Source organism: Psittacula echo (assembly GCF_963264785.1).
Source record: "Psittacula echo genome assembly, chromosome: 3".
NCBI classification, from domain to species: Eukaryota; Metazoa; Chordata; class Aves; order Psittaciformes; family Psittacidae; genus Psittacula; species Psittacula echo.
The window spans coordinates 67,010,455-67,024,644 of record NC_137736.1 but is presented as its reverse complement, the minus strand read 5'-3'; the positions used below and the strand labels follow the sequence as shown (position 1 = coordinate 67,024,644).

The following is a 14,190-nucleotide window of genomic DNA, read 5'->3' as shown; positions in this document are numbered from 1 at the left end:
GCATCCTCTTGTTACACTATTTATAGAAAAGATTTTCTTAAGAAAATCACCCATTTTGTACAGGGTACAAAATAAATGAACAGTACTTGTTTGCTAGGGATACACTATGGCTTCTGCAGGGTTCTCTTTGAAGATAGCCAACATGAGCGGTTATACTTTTTCCATAGACTCACATGAGTTGCTCCAGTGAGGAGCTGAAGATGACTTTATATAGGAAATTAGCACAAGTACCTTTATATAATCCAGATTATTTGGAAAAAAAAAACCAAAACAAAACCCAAATCATAGGCTTTTTTCTCCCCCCCAAGATTAATTAAATAAGGCACTGTGAATTATATTTTCTCTATCTAGTTTTCTATTTAGAAACTAAAGGTGTAAATTTCTTACAATGACTGAATAAAGCAAGTGTGGTAACAGATTTCTACCTAGATAACTGTCTCAAAATATATGCTGCATATCTGTCCATTACTTGTTTCTGCCAATTTAAGATGATATTTTAGCTCAATAGTAGCTAGCCACAATTATTTGTAGTATTTTATCTTACACATCTAAAGGAGCAAAGATAACCTATTTTTTTCAAAGAGCCCTTTATGAGTGCCATGAAAAGATATCAATGTACCTGTGAAACAAAAGGCTTCTGCAAATAGGAATGCAAGAAAAAGTCTTTCTACTTGCACATTCTCAAATGAATTGCAGATGTCAGGCAAATCAATAAATCTTTCGGATATCAAGAAAAATAAGGATCCCAAGCCACTTCCCCCAAGACTCTTTATGTAAAAGGTGACACAATAATTATGTAGGTGGATTATGATCTATAGGCAAGTGCACTGACTATTAACATCTAAAAGTGACATTTCCTTTTCAGACAAATTTAATACGGGCTGCAAAGATGCATTTTGCGCTCAACTTGCTTGTACAAAAGCTAAATCAGGCATGCTCTTATAATTGTCCTGTATGCATTTTCCAGCTCAGCCTCTGGTTCTGCCACCTTTCCCAAGTCAGTTGCTGTGGGTAGAGCTAGCCTAATTTTTTTAATGCAGAGAAATTTGCCTAAATAGGCAGTTTATGGAACTGCCACTGAAACACTCCAATCACATCTGGCAAAAGATAACAATCAGGGAATGAGGGAGCAAAAAAACCAACATTGCAGTGTTTTCTTATGACGCTGAGGAAATGAAATTTTTGACTTTTCAAGGCAGCATTTTTGCTAGAAGAGGAAATGTTAAGAAAGAGTCAAGAGTTAGATAACTGAACGCTAAATAAAAATAGGAAAGCCCTTTTCATTGAAATGAAACCTTTCATGTTAATCAGAATGGATGTATAGGTTTTGTTTCTTTAATTCATTTTTTAAATGTTGGTACTTTTTAAACCAGGTGGTTTTTATTTTTCTGTTCAGGCATAAATATGAAAAATTGACCATGCAGTTAACATTAGGTTTGAAAATCTGCAGGCGAAGTATCTGTTCCTGGTGAAAAAACATTTTTCCTGTTTACTTTAAAAATGCTCATGTGCTCAAGACTCATAAGAATATTCTGTCTCTGGAAGAGCTGAGGATGTCATTGGAAGTATGGACAAACACTGTAGTGTTGGATTTAATAGCTAGCATTTTGACCTCCATTAGTTATTGCTGTCATAGAATCATAGAATAGTTAGGGTTGGAAAGGACCTTAAGATCATCTAGTTCCAACCCCCCTGCCATGGGCAGGGACACCTCACACTAAACCATGCCACCCAAGGCTTCGTCCAACCTGGCCTTGAACACCACCAAGGATGGAGCATTCACAACCTCCCTGGGCAACCCATTCCAGTGCCTCACCACCCTCTCAGTAAAGAATTTCTTCCTTAGATCCAATCTAAACTTCCCCTGTTTAAGTTTGAACACATTACCCCTTTTCCTGTCACTACAGTCCCTAGTGAAGAGTCCCTCCCCAGCATCCTTGTAGGCCCCCTTCAGATACTGGAAGGCTGCTATGAGGTCTCCACGCAGCCTTCTCTTCTCCAGCCTGAACAGCCCCAACTTTCTCAGCCTGTCTCCATACGGGAGGTGCTCCAGTCCCCTGATCATCCTTGTGGCCCTCCTCTGGACTTGTTCCAACAGTTCCATGTCCTTTTTATGTTGAGGACACCAGAACTGCACAGAATACTCCAAGTGAGGTCTCACGAGAGGAGAGCAGAGTAGAGGGGCAGGATCACCTCCTTCGACCTGCTGGTCACGCTCCTCTTGATGCAGCCCAGGATACGGTTGGCTTTCTGGGCTGCGAGCGCACACTGAAGCTGCCTCGTTCATTTTTTCATTGACCAACACCCTCAAGTCCTTCTTCATAGGGCTGCTCTGAATCTCTTCTCTGCCCAACCTGTAGCTGTGCCTGGGATTGCTCCGACCCAGGTGTAGGACCTTGCACTTGGCTTGATTGAACTCCATGAGGTTGGCATCAGCCCACCTCACAAGCGTGTCGAGGTCCCTCTGGATGGCATTCCTTCCCTCCAGCCTATCAGCAGAACCACACAGCTTGGTGTCATCGGCAAACTTGCTGAGGGCGCACTCAATCCCACTGTCCATGTCACCAACAAGGATGTTGAACAAGACCGGTCCCAACACCAATCCCTGAGGGACACCACTCATTACCGGTCTCCAGCTGGACATCGAGCCATTGACCACAACTCTTTGCGTGCGGCCATCCAGCCAGTTCTTTATCCACCGAGTGGTCCACCCATCAAATTGATGTCTCTCCAATTTAGAGACAAGGATGTCATGTGGGACAGTGTCAAAGGCTTTGCACAAATCCAAGTAGATGACGTCAGCTGCTCTGCCCCTGTCCATCAGTTCCGTAGCCCCACCACAGAAGGCCACCAAATTGGCCAGGCTCATTATGATAAAGCTTACATAAACACAACCAAAATAAAAAAATAGTTCTTTGAGGGCTGTCATGGAAGAAAAAAATCCATTTTTAAGTGCTAAATGAGGGCCTCTGCACCCAGGCCAGCCATAATATGTCAGTCCCACAGGTAAGTTTAGCTCTCAGAGGAGGTGGACAGAGTTAGAAAAACTAAAATGAAGCTAAACAGAACTGGATTCAGCTTTGTCTTCCATGAAACAAACCTGATTATGGCAATGAAAAAGTATGCATATGTGTTCATCACTAAATGAAAAGAAACACAGAAAAGAGAGAGAAATCCATCAAACAATGCATAGCTTTGTCAGTGCAGCATTTCACACAGCTTCATCAGCCCTGCCAAATGGGCGGAGTGGGGATAGCCAGAGATACCGAAATTGAAGTTGGGGTCCTTCCTACCATCCCCATCTGCTCCAAACCTGCCTCTGGTCCCCAGACTCCAGTGGGGAGCACTGCTCGGGCACAGCTGATGGCTAAGCCCTGTTTCTCATGGTGCACTGGGCTGACAAAGCCAGGCAAGCTCAAAAGCCAGCTCCAGGCACTTTGCTGTGAGCTTTTCTGCTCTGCGTAGTTGTGCCATCAGTCAAAGGGTGAAGAAGAGAAAGGTTTTGCCCCTCCCTTTGAAGAAATGCCTGTGCATTGTACATCGCTCAGGAACTCCTACAGGATCAGAGCTCCTCTTGATGTCTTGAAGAAATTTAACTAAAAGGCTATGACATGAAAACCTGGAACTTTATAGAAAATGACAATTGATGGCTGAAGAGCCCTGAGGCAGGGTAAATAATGGCCATAGGGAGACTCTGCTGGGAGGAATCTTCCTACATAAGGTTTCATATCAAAAGCCATTTTGTTTCTTGGAGGAGGAGATAAGAGAAAAAAAATAAACCCATGTTATAGCTGTTTCTAGTATCAACTAGTGCAACTGTGAAAGGCATTGCAGTGGAGATTGCAGCGGTTATATGAGCTCCTGTGAAATAGGGTGTAAAATAGAGGCGATACAAACATTTGTTTAGTTTTATTAGCAGATATTTGTGTGAAAAGAAACAGTACAAATGAAATGTTGTTCATGCCTTTCACTTCCATAAACTTTAAATGTCTGTAAGTGGAACACTAGCAAAAAAAATAAAAAACCACACCTGAAAAAATAATCACTGACTTAAGCTTTCTACATTTTCACTGGACTTGTGAATTTAGTGATTAATTAAATTAGTTTGACAATTTGTTTTCTCTGTTAGTTTTTTCTACTTATATGTGAAAGCCACTAGTTAATAGAAAGCTGATGAGCTTTTTCTCTCTGTCAGGTGCTGAAACTAATCTGAACTTGAGGAGCAGGGAAGATCCAAATACATCAGATACTGGATCAGAAACCCAGGATAAAAATGCAAACAACCATGGAACTCAGTCATCTAATCCACTCTCCAGTTCTGTGGCTGCTGAAAATGGAAATTCAGTATCAAATGGTAAGCAGTTTTTAATCCCAAAGCTCTTCTAACATAAAATTGCTGAAGTGTTTCCTTGAAAGAGCTTTCTAAGTTATAGTCAAGTTGGAATCTTCTGAGTGGTGAAATATGTGTGTTTATGGAATTGGCTTAACTTAGTATGTGTGAACTGATAAGCCCCTCTCCAATAAAAGGTGAATGTGAAGAAAATAAAACAGCCTCCATTGAGGAATTTGTAATTACCCCAGCTCCAAGCCTGTAAATAGCCTGAGGCATGGAGGACTGAGATTTGAGATTTCTGATCCTGTAATCAATACAAATGGGACAGAAAATGGAAAATCAGGGTCTCCATTTGCTACCAGGTCCTTACTAGTGAATGACAATTTTTTTATCATTGCAACAAGGTGATCAAAATGGTGCAAGAGCAGTGACATTAAGAATGAAATTTTTCAATGTCCTAAAATCATAGATGCTAAGGATGTAACACTGCTGTTAGTTTATAATTTTAATAGAAGTTACTTTCTCATTTCATATAATGTTTTATATAATGTTTATATAATGTTTATATAATGTTTAGTTTAGTTTTCTCTAGTTTAATGTTAGGAGTAACACCTTTCTGCATCTCTGTGCTATCTGTGACCTTTTTGACACAAATCTTCCATGCCTACCAGAGTTTTTAGTCTGAAAGAAAAAGCTTTTTTGCTATTTCTTGTCCAAACACAAAGAGTAATAATCATAAAACCTGTAATAACCTTTTATGTTGCAATGCTGAAATCTGCAATCCTAGATCAGCAAAACCAGTAGATCTTCTTTTGGAAGACAAACACAGCACATAAAAGTTTGCTGAAATTTGTTGTCATTTCTGACTGTACCTAATAGAATGTGGATGAATGGGACATTATGTGAAATGTATCAATGTATCAATCATTAAGTGAAGTATTTCAATATGACAACTATAATCATAGAATCATAGAATGGTTAGGGTTGGAAGGGACCTTAAGATGATGTACTGTGGACAGAGATGCCTCACACTGGACCATGCTGACTCTGTCCTACCTGGCATTGCACACTGCCACACACATTTACCACTTCCCTGGGCAACCTGTTCCAGTGCCTCACCACCTTCACAGTAATGAACTTTTTCCTTATATCTAACCTGAATTTCCTCTGTTCAAGTTTAAACCCATTACCCCTTTTGCTATCGCTACAGTCCCTGATGAAGAGTCCCCCTACAGCACCCTTTTAGGCCCCCTTCAGATACTGGAAGGCTCTCTTCTCCAGGCTGAACAGCCCCAACTTTCTCAGCCTGTCTTCAAACGGGAGGTGCTCCAGTCCCCTGATCATCCTCGTGGCCCTCCTCTGGACTTGCTCGAACAGCTCCATGGCCTTCTTATGCTGAGGACACCAGAACTGCACACAATACTCCAAGTGAGGTCTCACGAGAGCAGAGTAGAGGGGCAGGATCACCTCCTTCAGCCTGCTGGTCACGCTCCTTTTGATGCAGCCCAGGATATGGTTGGCTTTCTGATAAGTGATAATAAGTGCCTGAGGTGACCTGACCTTTGATTAATGAAATAGAGAAACTCCCCACATGTCTGAGAGTTCTTTACACCCAGTGGAGTGTGTCATAGAGGTACTTACACTGTGTAACCCAAGTGAAAATTAAAGTAGATATTATGTAGATGAGACAGCCCTTTTGGACCAAAGGAGCATTGTGACTAATGGTCATACAGGCATGCAGTGTCCTGTTCATCCAACTCTGTTGGCACACTGCTGTCCCTCGAAGGAAGCCTCTCCGTTTATTCCTATTCAGTTATAACTGAGGTCCGCTGCTTGCATCTGGAAATCCATGTGAATGGACTCACTATATAGTTTATGCAGATCAGCACAAAAGGTGTGCTGATCTGCACAATCTATATAAACTATAAGTGTGCTGTAAGAATCTCTCTGTTTCACCAGAAACTATGTATTGTTTATGTAAGGGGATTAGTTTTTCCTAACATGAGCTGTTGAGAAGGTAGCCATTCTGCCTAAGCAGGTCAGCTGTGGGCTACAGTTTGCTATATATTCTCTCAAAACTTACCACCAGATCTAAGCACTTCAGGCAACAAGTTGCAGGATGGGAGAGGTGTCACAGGAGATAACCTGAAAGAAATGGGGCACGTCACCAGGACACAAGCTACATGCTGTTGAGCACAGAGCCTTACATCTTGCCTTTCATGGTGAGGCATGCCTCTTTTGCACTATAGCAGCCAGTGTATCAAGTGGAGCTAATTAGTAGATGGAGCCCATGTGTGAATGCAGAATCATGGAGGAAGTTAGAAGGTTTGGGAATGATGTGTCACTACAATTGCAAAGACCCAGAGACTGTGGAGCGTGTGGTGGATGTTGGAGGCCAGGAGGTGCAGGGTCACAAGTTCCTGGGTATCAAAGCCTATGAGACTGGAGGTTCTCTGGTTTTACCCTACTGATGATGTGTTGTTGCAATAGTAATCCTGCTCAGTACGAGAGGAACCGCAGGTTCAGAACCCCTGGAGCCACTGATGCGAGGCTACCATCTGCAGGCTTATGACTGAACGCCTCTAAGTCCGAATTCCGCCTAGACGCTTGATGTTGTGCTGTTGCGTCATTGGTCGCTCGAGACTGATCCAGGAGTTGTCAGTCTTGTTCAGAATGCATAGGTAAAACCCTTCCCAAATCTTCGTTAGTGAAGACATGCCATCCTCATAGGAGAAGGAAAACTCCTATGTTCAAACCCGGGCTGATGGAGCTCGTCTAGCCTTGGAAGGTCTTCCATCTAAGAGAAGGACACTCTTACGAAACCTACGAGCTGAGGACTTTGCTGTCACTGTCCTAGCTAGCTAGTCCGTGGCAGATAAACCTCAGGTGTAAAGGGTGGTGCCAGTTCTGCGCACACTGCGCCTCACCTAAAAAATCCATTGCGCAGGCTGGAAGGGTTTACTCACACTTGCAAAGGCCTGTAGCGACAGGCAAGGGTCGAAACGGCAGGTGACAAGGTGCACTGGAAGCTGCAGAGACCCAACTATGCCTGCAGGCGGTTCAGGCCTTGAGTTGCTTGAGCTTGATCCAGGAGATGACAGTCCTGTTTGGAATCTTCCTGACTGCCTATGCAGCTTTTCTCCAATCAAATTTGCCTATTCCACTTGCCTGTAGTCATCATGCTTGTAGTTAAGTGTGGGTAACGCCTTTCCCAAATCTTCGTTCACTAAGCCAAGCCATAAATCAGTCAATCTAGATCTCACTATGTGAGAGATGCAAGCTATTTATCTGAGAACAAGGCAGAAATGGGAAATAGAAAGTATAGGAAAAAGATCAGGGATTGTTTGTGGGATCTTCCTTTGAAGCAATATAGAGAAGGAATTACAGACAGTAAGTGATTAAAGGCTTGGGTTTCCAGTTTGAAACCAAATACTGCTTGGGACAAGGCTTTATTTTTGATTATGTAAAAAAAAAATAAAAATAAAAAGGAATTAATTTCTTTAACCTAACTTTTCCAGTTATATTGAATCATATTCCTTGCTATCATTTTCAATACTACATAGAATTGCAGTAGTAAAGTTAGCAAGCATAATTTTGAAAAAAAAAAAAAAAAAAAAAAAAACCAAAAAAAAAGCTCCAAATTAGACTTTTTTGATAACTTGAGAGTAGTTGCAAGAAAGCCCAGTCCAGATGGTGCAACTTGTGCTCCAGCCAGAACCCCTGATTAACTTATGTTCATGTAGTTCTGCCCCTGCTAAACTGAAGCTTCCAACCTTGTGTTGAATTAAGCAAGGTCTTATTCAGTGCACACCTGTGGTATCTTAATATTTACTTACGTGCATGTAAAGGAAAACTCTCAGAATGTAATCAGCTGCTCCATTTATCTTTCCAAACTCCACTGAACCTCTGCTTGCCATGTCTGTGGTGATGTGCTTTTGCTGTACATGGAAACTTTACTTATTTGATAAGACCTCTTATCAAAGCACTTTTCATTGAAATAAACAGAAAATCATTGATAACCTTATTCTTAGCTCAAGGCTGTCATGGACAGTAGATCCTAAAATGTATTAATATAGTGCAAAAGCAGTATGTTTTTCAAAACATGCTGCTGGCATAGGAAAGTATGTTCATTCATTTGTGGTGGTCTAGAATCATGCAAATATTTTGCAATATATATTTTATTTGAATTAAATAAATAACACCTACTTTTTATCATTTGAAAAAAAGGAGGGAGGTTGAAACTAGATGATCTTAAGGTCATTTCCAACCCTAACTGTTCCATGATTCTATGATTCTATGATTTGTTTTGTTTTGACAATCCTGGATTCTTAGAGGGAAATTTATTTCAAGCATTCTGTTTGTCCAAAAATATGTGATTTTGCTGAGGGAGAATTTTAAGTTGGAGGACAATGAATTTAATATAGGTAAGAAAGGAATACATATATTTTACAAACCTAGTATGCTGGAGACCTTGAACATCAGACCTTGCTCCAGTACATACCTAATATATCATGGACCAGCTTCAAAGAGTGATAACCCCACCACAAAGCAACACATAATTCAAATCACTGGGAGAACAGGGTCAGACTTCCTCTTTGCACCAGGCAGAAAAGGACTGAAATGCTGGATTCTCACCAGATTTGACCTGGCTCCTGAGTTGCAGGCAGGGATTCCATCTTCTTCGCTGCCTGTGTGTCCCCAGAGGAATTTGAGATGATTTGAAGCTGTAGAAAAAGATCATCCATGTTTATGAATACTTTACATAAGCTTTATTCAGAATAACAAAAAAAAAACAGCTGTCCCTATTTAGAAAGCTGTGGAAATGTATCATTATAAGGGGGGAACTAAAGCAGAGTAGAGAGGCCAAAAAGGAATAAGGATCATTCATTCTCTATAAAATTCCTGTTTTATTTCTCTTGCAAAGTTACGTTATTTTATGGGATTGTTCATGCAATCTGTATTTTCATGAGTTAAATCAGTAACCATGTGAGAGTTAATGCTCATTTGTCAAAATAAAAAATTATTAAAACCCCTTTTCTAATACAGAAAATAGCAGGTTTGAAGTCAACCCTGTTTCACAGTGTTTCTCTGCCAGTTTCTTGATTGAACAAGAAACTGAACATGAACATGAAACAGAATTATGTGTTTCATGCAGTACATAATCCCATTAGTAGTTTATGATTCATCGCATTTGAACTTTTATTTGTTTACATTGTAATTCTGTGTGTGTTGTGTATAATATGCAATTAGTAGGGCTTGGCTCATTTTTTGTTATCTTAGAGTTACATATCTAGGCCCAGAATCACCTTACCTAGTTTTAGGTTCTACAGAAGGTAGATGTCGGGTCTAATAAAATTCTTCAGATGTTATCTATTTCTAGTTAGTAAATCTCAGGTGATCTACTGAAAACAATTCAGCTTGCATATCTCTTACTAGGATGAATCCTGTTCTCTTGGTGGCTAGCTTTGTTCAGTTGACTGAAGATAGAGTAGTGATATGCTGTTTATGGATGCCGTAGTAGCATCAAAGTTTTGAATATATGCTATAAAAAGCAATACCAAAATCCCTGGGTATCAGACCTACCATAGTGTCTTTCATTCTTGTTTTTGAGGGTCTTGATAATGCCTGCCATGGACTCACTGTGTTTCTGCTTCTGCCTTTGCTTTCCCTCATCCCACCTTTAATTACCATCCTTGGTAGTGCTAAGAGAATGGTCTTCACACTCTGGCAAAAGTTATGGGGAAGCAGTGGCAGTGAGCCTCACTCTAGGATCACTGTGCAGAGGTGTTTGTTTCTCTTAACTAGAGACGTTCTCAAACTACATGGCTCTTTTACAGTAGATGAATGGGGTTTACACAGCTAAATTTTGGGCAGCTAATTCCCATATGGAAAGTGCACAATAAATACAGGAATTACAGAAAACTCTGTACTGAGGAGATGAAGTTGTAAGTCCTGGACCTACTATCAACTTCCTCTGTAACCTAGAGACATTACTTTGAGAGCAGACCGCAGGCCTGTTTTCCATTCCCTTTGCTTTGCTTCTGTGATGAAAAGGAGCCAGGGGAAAAGGAGCCAGGGATTTCTGCATTGCAGGAGGAATCCCTGGCCAGCCTGGTCATGTGTTATTTGTAGGCTCTTTCAGTACTGTTGCTCCTTCTGTAAACCAGCATGCATACCTATGATGCTTTTCATACTTGGTAAAAAATAATTGTTCCAGTTTCAGGAAGCATGGAAATAGTAAATATGCAGGCAAACATGTGATTTTTATCATTCTTTTTTAATAAAACACATCAAGGTCTTTTGACTCTTATGCTGAAATCAGCCAATTCATAAATGACAGATTATAAATTAGTATTGTTCTTATTTAGGTTTACCAGAGGAAAATGAATATTCAAGACTGTCAGCCAGCAATACAGCAGGCTCATCAATTCAAAGACACAGGGAGAGCCACACCAGTCAGGTAAATATTTCATGGATAGTCTACTTGAACCAGTAAAAGAGAAAAATATTATGATAGCTGCATGTTGAAATTTGTGTGTTGGCACTGAAAAATGCAGATTTCTTTTACAGGTTTGTATTGAGCTAAGGACAGTAATGAATTTACTCTTAATTTTTTGCTGGGAGGATAATCATCCTGAAAGGTCCTATAGTAGAGTTCTAATTTTATGAAACTTGCTGGTTGTGAAGATGCTATTTTCAGGCAGGTAATATGTCTCCTCAACCTGAGAGGACCAAGATGTTATCTCTTTCAAGATATTCATTCGTACCAGGAAGAGTTGCATGCTAATGAGCATCATAGAATAAATGTATCATTATATCATCCTTTTGTATACAAAAGCAGTGAAGACTTAGAGGTGTATTATCCCCACATCAGTATACTGGATGAGGATATGGGATTATGAAGATGACTGGAGGCAGTGTTTCCAATTGTCTCTGTTACATTTTTTAATGATCAACCAAATACTTATTAGGCATGAAAGTGCCCAAAAAGCACTCTCCAGTGAATGAAAAATCCAAGTCCCAGACCTTGCTCCAGTTTTGCTCCAAACCTCACACAGTGAGACAGTTTTGTTCTGGAGAACTTTTACAACTCTGTTGCTAAAAATCTTGCAAGGAGGATCATGTTTAAGTTACTACATGAAGAGTCAAATGAACTGGATATAGGGGAGCCATCATCTTCTCATTTTTGCAAATGGAAACTGTATCCTTGTGTGAAATTAGTCTGCAAAAATTCAATGCTTTATTTTAGAAACAAGTCTTTAACCATTTACAAACTTGTAATTTTGATTTTTCCAAAACTGCTTGCCAAAAGCTGAACATAATTTCAATTCAGTACTTTGAAATGTCACTTTTCAGTAAATAGATGTTTTGCCAAAGTGCTTCACAAATTTTTAAAATAGATTCCATGCCATGTACTCAAAATTACATGCAGGGACAACCTTTAAATGCAAGCTCAATAAGAACTGTGACAAGTTTAGAGAAGAAACATGCAGTTCTGTGATTTTTGATACAATTGCCTTAATGAATAAACATCTTCCAAAATGGTGTTGCCAAAAGAAAGAGAAAAAAATCTTCCTCCCACAAAAAGAAAAAAAAAATCTTAAAAGAAGTCTGTGCTCACAGGGCTGAGAATTCTTACTGTAAAAAGCATTCCTCACCATTTCCAAGCATGGCATATATTTGAAAATGATTGGGTTTAATTACAGTTGACATTTCTTAGCATGCTGCTGGTGACTCTAAGGGCATACAACCCTATTGTAAGAGGCTTTGCCAGGCTTCATTGCAGTAACCTTATCACTTCAAAGTAATTTTTGCACAGATGTATGAAATAGGACAGATTGTTTCACAGATCTGTGAAGGTACTGATTGACTAATTGCTTTTGAGAAAGAAACATAGACTGGGTCCTTGAATTTCTTGGCACACACTCTCATTTCAGCTAAAGGAAACTGGTTCATTAGCTTTCAGGGACTTCTAATATTTATGGGTTTGGGGTTTTTTTTATTATCTGTATGCTAGTTCCTTACTGAAGTGACAGGAGTTAATTTCATTTTTTTGTCACAGGATCTCAAGGCTCATATACATCCAACTAAAGTTTAGGCAACGTGGCTTACAATGCCATCCTGTTGTCACATCAGGTCATAACTACCTGCATCACTGCCTGATACTTCCTGCACACTGCAAACCTACACACTTCAGAGAGCAAAGTCTTCAGCTCAATATCTGTCAACATGGATCATAAAGATCAAACTTTTAACACTTTTGGAAGCAATTACCAAGTATAAAACATCATGCAGATATGAACTCAGCAACTTAACTGATCACCACTATAGTAAAGTCTGCTGAAAACAAAAAAGAAAGGTTCACCATTGGTGATAAATGCTACATTTTTAGTGCAATAATTACTTAAAGGTCATTTTTTATCAGAATGAAAAAGGAAAAAAAAAAGTTAAAATACTAAAAAATTATTTCTCATTTGGAATTCTCATTTTATTCTCATTCTCATTTTATGGAATAAAATTCTACTTTCTCCTGCTAACAAAAAGGCAAAGAGTATTAAATATAAAGTTTGATTTTTGTCTTATCAGAAATGAAAGAACTTACATCAAAAGAAAAAGGTCTTGCATGTTAATATAACAACAAAGAATGGGTTTTTTTAAACTAATAACTTTTCCTTTATATTGTTCTTTGTCTGTACATTTGTAGATTTCGAAGTGCAAGTAAGTACCACATAAAAACATAAAGAACCTAACAAACACCTGATATAACACTAGCATGATTTTCATCCTCAATGAAGATGAAAACTGAATCATGAATTTGGGGGTCAAACCAGTTATCAAGAAGTTTAATGAGCTTTAGTTTGTTTGGATAGTAGATCTTTAAGAATGTTTTGTTAGCAAAGAGCTACACATATTTTCACCAACCCAGCACACCAGCCTCCACACATTTTGTGCTTTCCTTGTAAACCAAAACATTCTAGTCAAGGAAATCTTCAAAATGTAAACTACAAATGTCTGCTAAAATGGTACTGGAAGAAACAATATCCTAATCTACCCTTACGAAAAACCTTACTTTGCCCTTAGCAACTCAGCTCACATGCATCAGCTGCAAGGACTGCATCTAGCTCAGCTGCTACAAGAAACTTTTTGGTAGCTATGCTGCACCTCTTGCTCCCTGAACAGCAGAAAACTAAGAAGCTTAGTTTTCCAAACTTGTTTTAAAATTACTAATTTAAAATTATTTAAATGCTTATTGTTTCAAATTGCTTCAGGGATTTGTTTAAACAATTAGAGACTTCCAAATGTGCCCTCGTTTGTAGTCTTGTATTCTTATCCCATCATTTCCTTCCAGAGTCAGAGAAACCACCAAAATAGAAGTGATGTTTCTTCTGATCAATTGTGTCATAATCTTGCTTAGATAGAAAATTTTATTACGACTGTCATTTCTATTCAGTCACACTCCAGGAAGTGATCTCAAAGCATACGGGAGAGTCCACAGATGTTGAAATTGCTTAGAGGGATCTAAAGCCCAAAACCTCCTCTAAAATAAAAAAGCTTTATAAAATATTATCTCTGTGCTCTTTTTCTTTTACATTAAGCATTTCTCAGTTCCTTAGTCAGTCCAGTGGGCTCTGTTCTCTAGGCTGTATTTATTTCTTTCACTGTTCTCAATAGCTCCTATGTGTATGTTTAAAAGATAGAGCATAAAGACTGTTGAAATATGTAAGTTGCTGTCAGCAACAGCAGCAAGATGAAATGAAGCCAGCAAAAGCAAGACTGTATCTTTGGCACCTCACACAAAAGCTAAGTGGCCCTGTCATCTTCTTTTTCAGAGATCCAGGACTGTTTGTTGGGGTTTT

The 14,190-nt window shown here is 39.3% G+C and overlaps 1 protein-coding gene across 1 annotated transcript in view; it reads left to right on the top strand.

The window, feature by feature from the left end:
• Positions 1 to 14,190, top strand: part of MYO16 (myosin XVI) — a gene marked incomplete at both ends in the record, with an annotated part of 311,247 nt that overhangs the window by 285,501 nt on the left and 11,556 nt on the right. The window contains 2 exon segments of the mRNA XM_080613866.1: positions 4,196 to 4,354; positions 10,702 to 10,793. Coding sequence (XP_080469992.1) covers positions 4,196 to 4,354; positions 10,702 to 10,793 — 251 coding nt within the window.